Here is a 17,972-nt window from a genome sequence, read left to right as displayed (position 1 = left end):
ATATATATATATATATATACACACAAAGAAAATAAGTAGACAGAATAGAAAAAGAATATAGAAAGCTAGTGTTAAAGAGTTTTTTTTTTCTTTAAAGGGACAGTTCAGCCAAAAATGAAAATTCTGTCATTAATTACTCACCCTCATGTCGTTCCAAACCCGTAAGACCTTCGTTCATCTTCAGAACACAAATTAAGATATTTTTTGATGAAATCTGAGAGCTCTCTCACCTTGCATAGCAAGGGTCCTATCACGGTCAAGGCACAGAAACGTAGAAAGGACATCGTTAAAATGATCCATGTGACATAATTTGTGTTCTGAAGATGAACAGAAGTCTTATGGGTTTGGAATGACATGCGGTGAGTAATTAATTACAGAATTTTCATTTTGGATGAACTGTCCCTTTAAGGAAAAAAAATAGATAGAAATTTATAAATATAATTTGTATTATTCATATATATTATAGTGCCAGCCCCATCACAGACACCACTAGTCTGTTATCACTTGTTATGTGAATGGTTGATGATGAATCACAGCTGGCAACAGGAGGAGTTCAGCGCTGAGTGTAAAATCAAAACAAGCTGAAGAAACCTGTGCATCACTTTTTGCCAAAACAAAATGAGGTATTTTATTCCAAAGCTGATTTTCTTTCAAAATGAAGTCAACACTCCTGGCTTTGTCCATGGCTGGCATCAGATGATCTGTAGTGGTGTTGTATGTTGGTTTTAAACACCTAGTTCACAACTGTCCTGAATTAGATTTGTGTGTGTGTGTGTGTGTGTGTGTGTGAAATCTGCCCTTCAAACCAAGACTGTAATATATTGATATATTGAGTTTTTCCATAAGTAAGTAACTCTATTCTTGCATACTGAATAGCATTTAAAAGGAAACATTGTACCATCAATTATTTTACAATCCAGAGTACGTAAATATTCAAAAAGTCAAAAAGTTAAGTTAAAAACTGTTCTCTTTCACTCATACACCATCCACACTAACATGAACAAACACACTTCTTCAAAATCAATCTAAAGACATTACTAGAAAAGCTAGAAACACAGAATTCTTCAACTACGAGGACTGAAGATGAGTCAAACGAATGTGTCAGCAAACTTTTAGAGCTTAAAACAAAACAGCATTTCTGCTTTCTGCTTGGTTGTCTTCACACTGGACACACGAGAGCAAGAGTTGTTCTGTTCACACAGGTGTCCTAAAGGTGTAGTTCATCACATTATCTAGTCTATATGAACAAGCACCACTAACCAGAAACAAAACAAAAAGTCATTCAATACCGGCTGTCTGCATTTTCAACACTATATCTATTTTTCTAGCACTTCAAAACAAACAAACTTCTTTCTTTGTCAACTGTTTGGATATGACACTCCAAAATACTTTGTGAGGCCACTACTTAATACGAATTGATTGTATAAAGCAGCTTGTGATCCTCTTGAATCAAACAATGTCAAAGATGGACACTGTGTAATGGTAATACTTCACAATCTTTATCATCGGCCGCTACTGCATAGCTATCTGATGATTTCACATATATATCTTTCAGTTTATATTTTATACGACATCTACTCGAACCTGTCACCATAATGCTCGCGCATAAACACTATTGCGCACTGAATTCTATACAACTTTAACACGGACATACTCTTCACTTTTAAATTCAGTGTCACCGGTTTAACTACGCCCTTTTTAATATTAAACGAATTTAATATGCAGAAACTCGTCCATAAGTCACATCTAGATTGTGTTTACCTTCAGTCGGTTCCTCTGGCTCGTCCATCCCCTCCTCCACATTGAAAATGTTTTTATTATTTGTTATATTCCAGTTCGCGTGGCTGCATTAAACCATCTTATCTATCATGTTTTGACTAGTGTGTGTGATGATGCTGATGCTGATGCCTTGAGCTCCACGAGCGCATCTTCGCAACATCCGGGTGTCGAGGACGCGTCTCACTCCGCGATAAAGATTAAATCCACTGAGCGCCATTAGAAGCGATCACTCATAATGATGCCCCTCGCCTCGAAGATCCCTAGAGCTCCAGCCAGTCTGTCAGGAATGTTACTCCATTCGGACCAAATTAGAGAAAACCGAGCACTGTTTTTTCTTTTATCCCCACCCCCGCACACTCGCTGCAGTTGTGCGTCTGTTTTAAATTAAGGCCGAGTTCGGGGAATATGGTTGCCTGGAATATTCAATTACCTTTGCAGGACATCTAACAGGCTTTCCAACAGGTCACTTAGCCTATCCCAGGCTTACGACACTGAGTAATGTTGCTGATATACTTAGTTCAGATCTTTGGCTTCATAAAGTCAAGGTGATGTCTATTTTAATTTTCAGATAAAAGTAAACTGAATATAAATCTTACCTCGTATTCCCAGTATGAACGCCATTCATCTCTCTCTCACTAAAGCAGCTCATTCACTGAGTGCATGCTGTTTTCTGCTCATTATTGCCATAAATTGAAAGCACAGAGGAACGTATGGGAGTGTGGGGTTGGATTACCTGTTTGTAGCAGATAATCCCCCATAATAATCCTCTGACTCAAACCTTCTGTGCTACTGAGCTATTCTAGAGCGGAAGCGAATAAAGCGCATTCTAATATTTCATTAAAAACTGATCTATCTGATTATGATCATGTTTTACCATAAACAATCTCAAATGCGGCTAGACAAACGTAAAATAGGCTAAGTATGCAATATATTTTAGGCTATTTCCATATGCAATGCAAAATGATTTTTTTCTCTCTCTCTTCGTAACCGTGCTTGGTTTGTTTTCATAGTTGTAATTGATCAGTTTTATTTTCACCTATTAAAAAACACGCGCGCGCACACAAAATGTGCGTCTGTATGTAACAGCGACCTCTTGCGGTCACTTAATAACATCACATTTTACATCGCTCATACCATGAGCTCAAATCCATTAAAATAACTCAGTACATAGATGGTTCTTACATTCAAGAAAAACCAACACTAATAACCACACATGTGGGTGAAAGTAGCGGGGCAATATTTAAACTGCTTAACAATTTCTAGACAACAATTTCTAGATTTGTTTTGTATATCAAGCACTACTCTTTGAAATTACATAAAATACTTTTTAGTGCGCAATTATTTACATTGAGACAAAAAAAAAAAAGGTCCTGTATTATGCTTTATTTTGATAGTCCACTTTGGACATTCTATGTCTAGGCCTATTCAATGTCTTATGTCTATCTATTCAACTATGCAACTACGTGTTATTAGAGTGTTGGTATACTGTTAGGTTAGGGTTAGAATAAGTTGACATGTACTTGCAAAATTACTTATATTCAGTAGAATTTCTGTTGAGGAACCATCCAAATAAAGCAGGGGTATTCAATTCCAAGAGGTCCAGGGTCCAGGATTTTATATTAAAATATAAGATGTTTTATCAGGCTGTTATTGTTTTTTACATTTAGATACTGTTGGAAACTCAGAAGCAAAGACCAGGAGACACTTGGGTATCTTCAGCAGGCTTTTTTATTGAGAACATGCTGTGTGCAGTCATCAAAAATCGAACTAAGGCAGGGACACATTGTAGTTTATAGGGGGCCAGTGTTGGGGAAAGTTACTTTTAAAAGCAATGCATTACAATATTGCATTACTCCCTGAAAAAGTAACTAATTACGTTACTTAGTTACTTTTTATGGAAAGTAATGCGTTATGTTACTTTTGAATTACTTTTTAATCTGGGCAGGGCTTGCTTGTTTGTTTTAAATATAAAAAGTTCTTCTTTTACAAATGTAAAAGCCACTAAAAGTGAAATGAATATGTCTCATGCTGAAGGAAATGTAAATTCACTAAAATAAAAAAAAATAAAGAGAACAGGAATGTCTTGCTACAAACTTCGCTTGAGAGAATCATTGATGTCATCATATTTACCTTAAATGCTAAATACAACATACTTCACATTAGTTTTTCATGTGATGCTATGTCAGGACATAATATCAGCAGATCTTAAACAGATTCTTAAATTTGTAATCCCACAATACCTATGTATGACAGAAGGCTATGTGAATGAGAAAAGATACTGTATGGGTGTTCAGGGTTTTCCTCTGGAAGTCTGGACCATTTTAATATTTTTCTTAACATAAGTATCTACTAAAAACAAACAAATATAATAATCAAAACAACTTCATTGTGAGAAGAAAACCAAGTTTTAGTTGTGTTTATGTCACAATCATGCAAGGCTCTCCCCCACTCATTAGACCAGGGGTCACCAGACTCGGTCCTGGAGGGCCAGTGTCCTGCAGAGTTCATGCTGCCTTCACGTGCTATCGGAAATTTCCTATTTCCCACTTATGAAGTTGTGATTATGAGCTTGTCGTATTCAAGTGCTTTAATGTTGGAAAGGATAAAATGTAGCATCCCATTGGTGGACAATCATATAAACATTCACCGCGCTATACATGCAGTTCGCTGACAATTCTGGAATTTCGGTCAAATACATGCTTATTTCACTGCTTATAAAACATACAATATGCTTTGAATGATCGTTCATATCTAGCCTATAAATACACTACTTTAGCGACAAGACAAAGGGATGTAGTTGTTGTGAGAACAGCATTGACAGCAGCAATGGTTGTCCCCTCCACCATGTTTAAAGTTTATGACCCGCCCAACTCGGAAACTCGGGTATCAAAATTATTTCTGAATTTCCCAGTAGTAAATACGACTTGAGAGGCCATTCACATCCAATTTCCGATTAGGAAACTCATATTTACAATAATTCCGATACCACGTGAAGGCAGCATTAGTTCCAACCCTAATCAAGCACACCTGAAACAGCTAATCAAGCTCTTATTAGGCATACTAGAAACCTCCAGGCAGATGTGTTGAGGCAAGTTGGAGCTAAACTCTGCAGGATACCGGCCCTCCAGGACCAAGTTTGGTGACCCCTGCATTAGACCATCACACTCACCAGAGTACTGAAGTTGGACTACATTTCCCATCATCCTCCCTGGCACTCAATCACACACATCTGACACTCATCAGGTCTCATGACCAGCACTATAAATAAAGTACACACTCTCAGTCACGTTGGATACTACAGACCACTTAACTGCTCCTTACCTGCCTGATGATCCTGTTTACCTCGATCACTAATCCTGTACCCCTTCCAATTCGAACTCCAGTCTCCTTGATCATCTCAAGACCAGCAAGTACTGCAAGCAGTTGTTCATTTAACCCAGAAAATTCCCCTTGTGTGTATGTGATCTTCAGGATCTGTAAGCAAAAGACTCAAAGTTATCAGTAACGTCTATTCTCACCATCTATGATCTCAAGAATCATCCCATCCCTGTTTTAAGATCATGTTCCTGCACTGCTGTTAATAATTACCAGGTTTTAGTTTTAACTGGTTTCCTGGTCATTTCTGTCTGAGACTGAACATGACAGAAGGACAAACCATGACCACACCAGCAGGAACCAATCCTCACAATCCATTCCATGGAACTGATGCAAACAGATGCTTTACACCTCCTCCCCACAAAAGTACACCGTCAGCTGATCATGTTTATACTGACATATTAAATATCAGAATCAGAATCAGCTTTATTGCCAGGTATGTTTACACATACGAGGAATTTGATTTCATGACAAAAGTACCACAGTGCAACAGAATGACAGTGACAAGACAAGACACAGATAATAAAAAGAAGAATTAAAACTAGAAAGGAAATAGGGAATAACAATATACAAATTGACAATACACAACAGACAGTTTTGAAATGTAGAACTGAAATGTAGACTAAGTATGTGTGTTAGATAAATAAGTGTATAAATAGTGTGTGTTCCACAATTATTGTCAAGTGTTCATGAGATGGATTGCCTGAGGGAAGAAACTGTTCCTGTGCTGGTCGTTCTGGTGCTCAGAGCTCTGTAGCGTCGACCAGACGGTAACAGTTCAAAGAGCGAGTGTGCTGGATGTGAGGGTCCAGAGTGATTTTGCCAGCCCTTTTGCTCACTCTGGATAAGTACAGTTCTTGGAGAGTAGGGAGGGTTGTACCAATGAATCGCTCAGCAGTCCAGACTACCCTCCGTAGTCTTCTGAGGTCAGATTTGGTAGCTGAACCAGACAGTTATTGACGTGCAGAGGACAGATTCAATGATGGCGGAGTAGAACTGTTTCAGCAGCTCCTGTGGCAGGTTGAACTTCCTCAGCTGGCGAAGGAAGTACAACCTCTGCTGGGCCTTTTTCACAATAGAGTCTATGTCAATATCGTGTTCCGTACATCCACTATTACCAGCGGTGAGTGTTGTTTCCTGACCTTCTGTAAACAGAAAGCCACTCATCAGTACTGTAACACTTACTGCCGTTGATGTCTTGTCTACAGTCACAGCTCTACTCGACTCTGGGTCAGCTGGCAACATCATCTCAGAGTCTCTCTGTCAGAAGCTCAAGCTCAAGAAAGAACTCTGTTTGTCTAAATACTTCATCCAGTCAATAATCGGTAAACCATTGGGGTCCACTTCAACTACAAGTTGGCAGTCAACACACTGAGAACCTCACACTACTGGTTCTGGAGTGATCCACTGCTGATGTGATACTAGGGCAACCCTGGCTTGTCCAGAATAATCTTGTGAATGATATCCTGATATCCTCAAGTTGGGCTTCACCTGCCATTCTACATGCTTTCTTCTTCCAGTCTGTCTCCAGACATCAATGACCAGGAGCGTTACCAGTGTGTTCCACTTACATTGAAACAATCTGTGTATATTCCAGCCTGTTACGCCTACTTTCAGGATGTCTTCAGCCCGAGACGAGCCTCTTAACTACTACCTCATCAACCACGGGACTGTGCCATTGACCTAAATCCTGGTGCCCAGTGCCCAGATCCTGAACAACAAGCTATGGAGAAGTACGTGGTTGAGGCTCTGAAACAAGACTGCCTCTGTCCATCAACATCCCCTGCTGCTTCCAAGTTTCTAGTTTGTAGCCCAAAAGATGGAGCTTTGTGGTCTTGCATTGACTACAGATTTCTTAAATTCACAGTCAAGTTCCAGTAGCCTCTTCCCCTTGTCCCTGCTGCAATAGAACTGTTGCATGGAGCAACATTTCTCAGCAAAAGCTTAATCTGCGCAGAGCCTACAATCTGATCCAGATATGAAGTGTGGACAAATGTAAGACCGCCTTTGTAACCCCTACAGGCCACTACGAGTTCAGGGATTCCTGAACAAGGTATTTCTGGACAGGCCCGGATTAAGAATTCAGAGGCCCCTGGTCACGATGTCTTGTAAGGGCCCCCCACCCAATCAAGGTCTTGAATTATATGGTACTATTTGTTAGAAACACCTCTAGCTTATACAGAAAATTTACACTGACATGTTGCAGCCTATAATCACAACCTTAAGGACAATATCAACACCTGTAGGTATTCTCTATCATAAAGAATTCACACCACATTATAGCAACAACGCTTTCCTGGATTAGCAGCAACAATATCAAGACATTTCCCTGCATAGTGTAACTCACTGGCATATGCAAGCACATACTGCCTCACCTCTACCAATTCAGTTCTATGAATCAGATTCATCCATAATTCACACACAAACACACATACACACCTGTTAATGTTTAAGGGCTACCTCTCTTTGTTTGTCTCTCTCATCCTTTCCCCCTAATTTCTCTCCTGCTCTCCTCTTCTAGTGAAATATTTCCAATTTTTTTTAATATTTCCTTCATTTTTGTTGAAAATAATGTCTTTCTGATCTGATATGTGATGGTGAAAAGAGAAGAATGAGTTTGGCAAAAGGTGGATTCCAACTATAGTGGAATGCGCTTTATGCCTTACATCACTGAGCCTGTTGAATGACATGCGTCTTCAGTGATGTTGTCTGTGCCAACCAGACATTGGTGGGTGGAGCTAGTGTAAGTAGCCTCTGCCAACAAGCTGGGCTATTTGCACTGGAAATTTTTTCTTCCCCTCGCTTGGGCCCCAAGTGAGCCATAATGCCCATCCGATAATCCAAGCAAGATTCAGGGAGTACCTTAACCATTTCATCCTGGTCTATATCAGTGACTATATCAGTACTCCCAGTGTTCTCCTGGAATGAGGCGGATTGTTCAACTCATGCATTAATCTGGTTCAGTTTCACCATCACCTATCGTCCAGGGTCAAAGAACAGTACAGAGCTGATGCCCTGTCCAGTCTGTATGCACCTGAGGAAAGCTCTGACAAACCAGAATCCATCCTACCAATGAGCCTAGCAGTGAGTCCCATCCAGGGGACCTTGGACGATAGGACAGCTGAGGCTGCCGCCATTCTGCTGCCAACCTTGTACAGTGTGAAACGGAGTAGTGTTAGAATGCTATGACTAGACTCTTAAGCAACAGACAGCCAAACGTGTGGCTCATATTCACATGCTTTGGATAGTCACAGAAACAACACACATAGTATAAACAGTAGTCTCAGCATTTGATGGAAAATTTTCAAGTACAAGTATTTATTACAGTTTTAAATAACTGCTTTGTATGTGAATATATAGTCAAATTTAATTGATTGCTGTGATCAAAGCTAAATTTTCAGCATCGTTACTTCAGTCTTCAGTGTCACATGATCCTTCAGAAATCATTCTAATATGCTGATTTTATGCTCAAAGTGTCGTTTTCCTTCTTCTTCTTTTTTTTTTTTTTTTTGTCTTTAGCCAATCATATGCCTGATTCAAGAAGGAGGTCTCAAAATGGCCAAAAAATATTTTATTTTACTAACTTATTCATTTTAAGTTAAATTGTGCTTTGTTGGTATAATGTCTGCTAAAATGTAAAAAAAAATGTTTAGTGTTAAATATTTTGAAACTGTTGTTTTTAATTGATTTTTTCTTTGAAAAGCAAGACAAAAACAGTAAAAAGCACATTTTGTCTATTAAATTTATGCAATGGTGAAAAAATTGGCAAAATACATGGGATAAAAAAGCACGAAAAACATTACTGAAAAACATTTCTTTTGTAATGTAAATGTAATAAAAGTGTCTGCTAAATGATTAAATGTAAATGTAATCAGAAAGACTGTCAAATTCAGGCATTCCTTCAATACGTTAATATCTAGCGGAGCTAGAGTTTTGTACATTTGGGTGGCCAAGGTTAATTCAGGGGGTCCATAGACCATGACAGAAAATCAGTGTATAACTCCAACCTGCCATAAAAAAGCATGATTGCTGATTACTTCACATTACCCCACATTAGCTATACACCTGTAACCTCAAATGTTATTCTATTGGAACTTATTTCTCTTATTTCTATTGTCTGTTTAACTGGCGCTTGGAGCAAAAGATCTAACATTGACTTAACGGTGAATTTTGTAAACGTTGTTCAGGAAACCTAAAACTTCAATTACTTCAAACAGGGCTGCAAACTTTTGAGTTCAGCCTGGAGTGAGAATTATTCAGGAATAATTAACAAGCTTGCGATTAGATACATGTTATTGTTTTTTTCTAAACTAAACTACATAGGGAACCCTATAGTTAAGGTTAAACATAACAATTGATTTGTATACAACTTCATATTAGACAACTTTTGTAACATTTTTTTATAATGTTTTATCTATACATTTTATTAATTACAATAAAAAGAGTAATTATATGAGTTAAAATGTGATTTTTGCAAAATTCTCCTCGTAGTGTATATTTTTCTCACTAATTTATGGATACTGAATGGATTTTCTGAAGTTATGTAACAATGTTTTCAAGCTGCTGTCTTTGCGCGTCTGAAACACTCATTGGGTGATTACATGAGACACATTCAAGTTGTAGTGTATCTCTCAAGGTGCCCTCGGATGTTCATTCATGTTTATTTCATGTTAATTAGAATGCGCTCCTGCATCTGGTGAAGGAGGCAAAGCGGGAGCGAACGTGAATCGAAAGAGCTCCGAAATTGTATTAATCGTTTGAAATCCTTAATTAAGCGAACAGAATTTGAATGCTGAGACTTTGTTTCATATTATCAAAAGTAACCTGCTCTGTCCTGTTTGGCAGCGCCTTGTTTTTCACTCCTTAAGAAAAAGAAAGTGTTAATTAGCAGAGGCCGGAAGTTACACAAGACGCGTCCCGTCCTTGAGGCTAAATACTTTTTCAGTATGATTAAACAAAGAAAATGAAACAGTAGCATATTAAATTTTGGGGTAGCTCATGGGGTGGCCAATCAGATATCTGGGGTGTTTCAAATGACGTTAACGTGCGTTATATCGACTACGGGGCCTGAGTGAGAACGGTTGCTCAACGGAACCATGAGCGAACCCTGGCCGAAGCACGGACATAAGAAAACGGCAACCGGAAGTGTTCGTCCTGGAATGTGTTCCGTGTAGGCACAGTGTAATGATGGAGTGTGTGAATAAAGCGGGACAGCTCATGAGTCTGGCGGCTCTACAGCAGCATGATCCCTACATAGTGAACCTGCTGGACGTCGCCGGACAGGTCGCGCTCTATACCTTCAACTCCAAAGCAAACGAATGGGTGAGATTGCAAAACGCATCGTCACATCAGCGCGCGCACACGTCAGTTAGCCTGCAGTTGCTAATAGCAACGCTATCGCGCAGCATCTCTTTATAATGTTCTGCTGTATCTGTATGTTTATTACCCGTTATATCAATTTACCAGGATCATACAGGGAGTTATGAGAGCGGGTAGGTTTGCCGGAACATCAGTGTCATATATTAGCAGTCATGATCAACGCACCTAGATAAACACAACAGGTGTTATAAAAGAGCTGATGTATGATTACAGGCGTCATCTGATAATAAACTCATATCAGTGTCACATCCTGTCTAAAAGCGAAGTCTTCTGCAAATAAAATTGCTATCAGCTTTTATCTGACGTTTAAATCACTAAAAACTCATAGCTACGCTTCGGTCTGCGATTGTATTTCTCTTTTTTTCCTGACATTTAACGTTACTGCTGAATATGAAATCTGTTTGAAAACTAACATATCTCTCTCACTTTAGGAAAAGACTGAGATTGAAGGAACATTATTTGTTTATGCCAGGTGAGCGCTGACTGGATAAGTCGTTATATTGCTAGTAACACATTGATCATGTAGTGGTGTGATGTAATGTAAGGATGACTGTTTTTCTGCAGGTCGGCGTCTCCTCATCATGGCTTCACAATTATGAACCGTTTAAGTACAGAAAACTTAGTGGAGCCCATCAATAAAGACTTGGAGTTCCAGCTCCAGGACCCTTTCCTACTGTACAGGAACGGCAACTGTAAGTAAACGCACTGCTTGCTGTAAAGGTTACATTCATCTGTTATCTGTCCGTTGATGTGTTGTTATTTGCAGAAGGAGCCCTTGACTCTGTCAGAGTCAGCATTTCCCTTTTAAAGTGTGCTGTACCGTATTCGATATGCACATTTCTAAGGCCTCCAGATAATCAACGTGATCAGAACTTTGCTGAAAGAGCTTTTCTGATTGATAGTTCATACTTTTGGGCAAGTAAAAGGCCTTCTTGTATCATTGTTAAAATGTCCACCTTCAGCTTGTGCTTCATGTCTTTTTGTTGTCAAATCTTTACGGATTTTAATCAAACAAATGTGTAAGAATAACTTTTACATTAGTAATATTAATTTAATCAATTTCAACTGCTTGATTGCGTACATCTTTGCCAAATGTAAACAATATAATATTGTCTAGCTCTAACCTGCTAAATGCGACTATAAGGCATGACAATATTAAGATATTATATCATGATTTTCTGTCTAGCTGCTTTGAAACGATATGTGTTGTAAAAAGAAAAAGTGCTATACAGATAAAATTGACTTTTGGATTTTGGCTTAGTAAAACAGGCAATGTTCTCCAGTGTGGTCACACATCTTCGATTGTTTATTCGACTGATATTTTACTGTAACTCTCTGTAACTGTACACATGGTCCCTGCACTTTTCTCTTGTGGAAGAGCAGTTGAGCTTTATTTGGTTGCGTGTGTTTCTCTGTGTGTTAGTGGGCATCTACAGCATCTGGTTCTACGATAAGGCCGACTGCCAGCGGATTGCACAGCTCATGCTCCAGTGAGTATCTGTGCTTTAACACTCGGCTGCCATCAATAAAATGCTGGTTGCCTGATAACTAGTGTGCCGTGGCAGGCTGGTTGACAGTCACATGTGATGTGGACGGGTGAACTCTAAAGTCTGCTCATTATAATGTCACTGTGTGAATGGAGCAGTCTGTTTTGAATGAATGATGAATTTAACTAGAGAAGCCTGAATTGCTGCTGAATCAGTGTTGTCCCTGTAGTTAAGTTTCAGTTGTTGTTCTGTGTGTGTAGGATAATCAAACAGGAGGCGCTGCGAGTGTCTCCTGACAGAGGCCTGATCGGCAGGACGAATGGTTGCGTTCAGACCAGACCCACAGATATCCTGGAGCTGCTCAGCAAGGCTAAAGAAGAGTATCAAAGGGTATGACAGCCCTCACGTCTCATTTCACTTCTGTTTTTTGTTGTTCACTTTCACAGCAAGATTACTGCTTAAATTGAAAGCACCTAGACCTGGTTGTTGTTGTTATTATTATTATTATTATTATTATCATCGTCATCAACTTTGTCTTGTCTTTTCCCAGTTTAGAGGGAGTGGTATGTTCACATAACATATTGTATCACAATATCAGTATTAATACAACAGTAAGTTAAGAATGTTGCTGTTGTATTTCACGAATACGTGCGTTTGCTAATATTATTACATATTTTGTCTGACGGGAATGCGTAGTGAAGCTTTGAGTTGGGATGCGCATGTAAATTTACATGTATCAACCTACAACATCTGTCAAAATTGTAAAAACCCAATTTTTATACCAAAATATGTAAATATTTTGATAATGCAGCTGAGTTTAGCCCTTGATTATGTTTTATATCATCTATTAAATATTGTTCTTTTTAGTATCATACATTTTTAGATGAGTGTAACCACGGGTAAACCATGTACTACTGTATATGACTTCTAACAATATGGTTTACACCCCTAAAAATAAAGGTGCTTCACGATGCCATAGAAGACCCTTATTTTGTCTGAATGATTCCATAAAGAACCTTCAACATCTGCAGAACCTTTCTGTTTCACACAAGCTTCTTTGTGGTGAAAGAAGGTGCTTCAGATTATAAAAAGGTAAGAAAGAGATGGTTCTTTGACTGAATGGTTCTTTGTGGAACCAAAAATGGTTCTTCTATGGCATCGCTGTGAAGAACCTTTTAAGTTTGTAACGTTTGTAAGTTGCTCTGGATAAAAGCGTCTGCTAAATGACTAAATGTATTGGCCATTGTGTTCACATGCTCAACAGACTGTCTGTGATTGGCTATATACTGAAAACAAACCTGAAAGCTGCCTCTCAATCACTTTTAAAAATTTCAGTATAGACCACTCTAATCACTTTTATTATAATAGGAATAATAAAAATAAAGATTATAGTATCAAGTTTTAGTTTTAACTGAGAAATGTTAACCAAAGTAATTGTTAACCAAAGAGTTCATGTTAAATGCTTTGTCCTTATTGTAACATTTTTTTTTAAGGAGGCACAAGTGGCAATTTAGTGTGATAATAGATATTGAATGAATGCTGGAATAAGAGAGGGTTTGTATTTTGTGTGTTTTTAGAATCAGTCATTTGAGCGAGATGTTCAGGTGAGCTCTGAAGCTGCGCCGTCACAGGAGAAGAGAGAGGACATCACAGCCGCTCAACACGAGAAGGTGCTGCTAGATCTGTTATAGTCGAAACGAATCATCTCCGCACAGCTGCAGCAAAGAAAAAACAAAGTCATATGGTTAAGGAAACCTTCTGTTACATTACCGTCGTCATGAAGTGAAAGCAGGTCCCTTCAGACACCTGCTAAACTCACAAGTCAATGATCAATATTAAAATATGATAAAGCAACGTGTATTGTCAAAAGCAGCCTTAGGTGAGCTCAGTGAGTTCAGTAACATTGATTCAGGGCCAATCTGGTGTAATCTAATGGAGAGCGACGCGAGTGGTGCTTTTGATCATTGAAATGAGAACAGAAGCACAGTGAGCAAACTCTTGTAATGGACTGGTTAGGATGTAATTCATGAAGTATTGTTACACTGCTTAAATAAGCTTCTTTGGACATAATCCAGCAAATACACACCATGCACAGAGTACCTCACTGGAGATCATCCGACTCAAATATTTGCCAGTGTTTACAGCTTATCAGTGCTTTTTCCATAATGTAGAGACATGGTTGCCAGATTGGGAAGATTCGGTCAAACACTGGGCAATAAACGGCAAAATTTATGGGAAAAGGAAACGCTTATCTGGCAGCTGCAACCAAGAAAGCATGAGGTTAACTATACAAGATAACACCGATTCAAATTAAAGTGAAATGTTTTTAGGGTGAATAACCAGCTGGCAAATTTCACAGATGATTATGCTTAATAAATCAAGAGAAGCTGAAATCACAATGAAAATAAAAATATGCGCAGCTGTATCTGAACTGAACTGACTTGAGCAAAATAATGAGTTTCCATCATTGATTCTGTTCTTTTCTGTTTGTCGCTGTGAAGCTGCTTTGACAGCCTGTATTATATGAATTGCTATAGAAAGGTGATTTGACTGTAAGTATAATGCTTAATCTTTGCCACAAAGGCTATCCCAAAAAGGCATTCTGGAAAAGATGATTCATTTTGTAGCTTTGCTACTGTCAGAAAGTGAGCTTGATTTGCGACACGTGTGTCATGCATCTGTGTTTGTTTCCTCTCCACAGTCCGGTCACTCAGTAGTGAAGCAGATCACCGTGGAAGAGCTTTTTGGCAGCTCTCTGCCCAAAGAAGCACCCCAGTCAACAAGCTCCAGTGTGGGAGACAGCATGCGTGGGCCTGCGTTTGCCCCTCCGTCTCGCTCGGTGGAGCCTCTCCTCACTCCTCGCCTCTCTGCTGACCCAGGAGGCCCGGCGCTGGTCTCTCTTTTTCAGGGTTGTGGCACCCGAGACCCAAGACCGGCTGCTTCAAATACGGAGGAGAGTCAGAGCAGGTCCACCAGTCAGTCTGTGCGTCGAGGTTCGGCCGGTCCGCTTCCTCCTGCGTACATGAATCCTCTCACAGATGGGCATGGGATGCCCGTGTCACTGCCCGGGTTCATGCCCGGCCCGCTGGTCACCCCACAGAGCTTCAGAGAATCTGCCTGCAAAGTTGCAGGGCCCTTCACAGGAAAGGCTGCATTGTCGGCACAGGTGAATACACCGAGCAGTGTTTTCATGCTATGTGTGGTTTTTTGTGTTTTGTTTTTTTTAGAATTCTTTAAAAATAACCAATTAATTAAAACAATTCATTTGTGAATCAGACTACGCTGGCCATGTATTAAATTTTTGCGAACAGCCAGCAGTTTTGGGCTAAAGTTACTTTTTTGAAGTAGTATTACATTACTCCATAAAATATAGCTAATTACGTTATTTACATTTTATGGAAAGTAATGTGCTGCAAACCTCAGCTGGCTGTGGCTCTTTCTTTCAGACAAATATAGCGTTATGCTGGGTTGCTTTTTGCTATTTTATAATCACAAGTTCTTTTTTTGCAAGTGTAAAGGCCCATTTGCTGCAAACAAAGTAAAAAGGCAAGACTGAGCATGTTTGTATGATTTAGATTTGTTTATTTATTTCACAGAAAGGGACAATGTACATTATTCAACATTTATGAATGTAAATGTACCCAAATTAACACGAAGGCTAGTTTTAAATGGTAGTCCTTTTGCCAGGTGTCATTAGGCATAAAATAGAAGAACAGTAACAACAAAATTCAACCAAGAATTATAAACAACTCCAAAATACAATTAATGAGATGTATTCTCTTTTCACACTAAAGTTTGTATTAATTAACATAATATTTCAGGTTTGCGTAATAATCTTTTTGCATGTGTTTTATTCACTTTGACATACGTTAGTGGAAAACAAAGAGAACATGTTCCATTTAAAATAAAGCTTCGAAATGTATCTTGTTTTTGCATAAGATCTCTCCCTCTCTTTGACAGAGTAAAGAGGCGAATGCGTTTACACAGTCCTCGACTCTGGCCAAACCCATTCCAGTAAGTGCACTTTTGAAAGCATTGTCAGGTTTGATGTATTGTTTGGTGGCAGTATACTGACATGGCCGTTATGATTGATGTCTCTCTCACCTGAAGGCGGGGCCAGCTGTCCAGGGGGAGGAGTCTTCACTGCTGCTGTCTCCTAGTGTGTTCCAGCATTCAATGACCAAGACAGCCGAGCCACTGAAGAACCCCGCCTCCCCGACGTCTCCCACAGCAGACCTGCCCTCTTCCCTGTACAGTCGCACCCAGCTTAAAGATACACTCATACATCTCATAAAGGTACAGACTGACACCCGCACGCTCACAAACCAACAGTGAAGAAAGACTCGTCCATCAAATTATTCTTGTCTTCAATCGTCTGCCTATATTTGTTTGCAGAATGATGCCCATTTCCTCAGTGCAATCCATGAGGCCTACATTCAGAGCCTCTCCAAAGGCCTCAACAACATCAAGTTATAGCCACAAACTGAGAAAACTGGAGCAGTCTCAGATTCAGCGTGAAGCTTGACTACATCCACTACACTGACTACTGATCGACTCTAATGCAGCAGTTTCCCAGGATGCTGTGTGCTCTCTCACTGAGCTTTCCCAATTCAAACCTAATTTATGTCCATCTGCCGGTCTAATTTTTTTCAGTCATTTTCTCTCTATGACTCCCAGCACAATTATGGGCGGTAATTAAGGGATTGTGCAATACGAAGCATTGCCTCTTTGGAGAATTGCTTTTTATTTATGATCCTGCCTTAGACGTATCGATATGATACAGTATCCCAGTCTCAATAGTGTTTTTTTTTAGTGTTTTATGTGCACTTATTTCCTTTTTTCTTACAAACATGGTTGTTTAATTTGGCCGGAAAATGAATAAAGGATAGTAGAGTTAGTGTTTTTTTTTTTTTTCTCTCTTTATACCACAGTTGAACTATTGTGTGCAGGTAGTAGACTCTATAAACATCAGCGTATACAGTTATGGTGGCATGTATTGCTTTTTAAAATGGCAGACAGATTGAAATATGAAATGGTTTATTTAAAGTGCGATGCATCAAATCAACATTTGTGTTCCTGAACTAAAGCGTCTTGCGTATTCAGCTATTTTAAGACGTCATTCTGATGTTCTCTGTATCAACAGCAGGAGAACTATAGTCTGTGTAGACAACAAGATCATTTAACATAAGCCACAATAGGTGCATTTATTATATCATTAAAAGTAGAATGAATTTTCTTGCTTGCACTACTAACTACTCTATCGTTTGTTTGTTTGTTTGTTTGACAGGAATTTTTTTAAAAATTCAGTTTATGTACTTACTGCTTGTTTACACTGTTTTTTTTTTTTTTTTTAAAGCTGTACTGAAAGGAAATTTCATTGTTTTTTTTGTTTTTTTTTTGTGTATAGTTTGCTTTTATCATGGAGAATTGTAAAACCTCACCACAAATTAAAGTCGTGATTCAGTGTTGCGGAAGCTGCAAGGCTACATACTCATTTCATGCAAAAAGAGGATGATCTGTTACAATGGTTTGTCTTGAGTTCATCTGCAAATAAACTATTGCTATAATTTAGATGATTGTTTGCATTGTATTATAAGCAGATTTGCTTTGTCAAAGTTTCACTATATGTTTCAAGACTTTGATTTTTGCCTCTAAGCATGTTTAATATGTTTAAATCCTTTTTCCATGATCATGGGTGCCAAAGGCTTGTTGGTGCACACAGGGGGCTTCATTTATAAATTGTGCGTATGCTCAGATTTGATCTTAGAGTGTGCATGCTGTTAAATCCACACCAGCGCTCATATTTGTAAAAACTGTCTTTGACATAGAAAAGTGCTTAGCGTCAGGGTCTGAGCAGACGAACGCACTTTTTCTTGTCGGAGTACTGCAGGTTTTTGTTCTTGCAGCTCGCTGATTTATGTTAATGATATTAATTAGGAGTCTTTTACAAGG

The 17,972-nt window shown here is 38.9% G+C and overlaps 2 protein-coding genes across 13 annotated transcripts in view; one reads left to right on the top strand and one right to left on the bottom strand.

Moving 5' to 3' along the window:
- The window catches only part of cacna1db (calcium channel, voltage-dependent, L type, alpha 1D subunit, b), a 93,357-nt gene extending 83,263 nt beyond the window's left edge, over nt 1-10,094 (bottom strand). For 9 of the 12 annotated variants that reach the window (XM_058785646.1, XM_058785653.1, XM_058785658.1 and 6 more), the window contains exon 1: nt 1,762-2,223. In XM_058785646.1, coding sequence (XP_058641629.1) covers nt 1,762-1,789 — 28 coding nt within the window. In that variant the 5' untranslated portion in view covers nt 1,790-2,223. Of the gene's footprint in view, nt 1-1,761; nt 2,225-2,375; nt 2,666-5,121; nt 5,254-9,978 lie in introns of those variants that run through there. The other 3 variants (XM_058785652.1, XM_058785647.1, XM_058785649.1) reach the window with 3 other exon arrangements.
- A 130-nt stretch (nt 10,095-10,224) lies between these two features.
- Nucleotides 10,225-17,727, top strand: dcp1a (decapping mRNA 1A). Its single transcript, XM_058785661.1, has 10 exons — nt 10,225-10,476; nt 10,965-11,005; nt 11,098-11,225; nt 11,957-12,023; nt 12,281-12,410; nt 13,598-13,690; nt 14,722-15,186; nt 15,981-16,034; nt 16,131-16,316; nt 16,416-17,727. Exons 1-10 carry the CDS (start codon nt 10,339-10,341, stop codon nt 16,494-16,496), a joined length of 1,383 nt encoding a protein of 460 aa, XP_058641644.1. The 5' UTR covers nt 10,225-10,338; the 3' UTR covers nt 16,497-17,727.
- Nucleotides 17,728-17,972: the final 245 nt, after the last annotated feature.

Source organism: Onychostoma macrolepis, chromosome 08 (genome assembly GCF_012432095.1).
Source record: "Onychostoma macrolepis isolate SWU-2019 chromosome 08, ASM1243209v1, whole genome shotgun sequence".
In the NCBI taxonomy this organism is placed as follows: domain Eukaryota; kingdom Metazoa; phylum Chordata; class Actinopteri; order Cypriniformes; family Cyprinidae; genus Onychostoma; species Onychostoma macrolepis.
The sequence above is the reverse complement of the archived record's forward strand: the minus strand, read 5'-3'. Positions and strand labels throughout refer to the sequence as shown.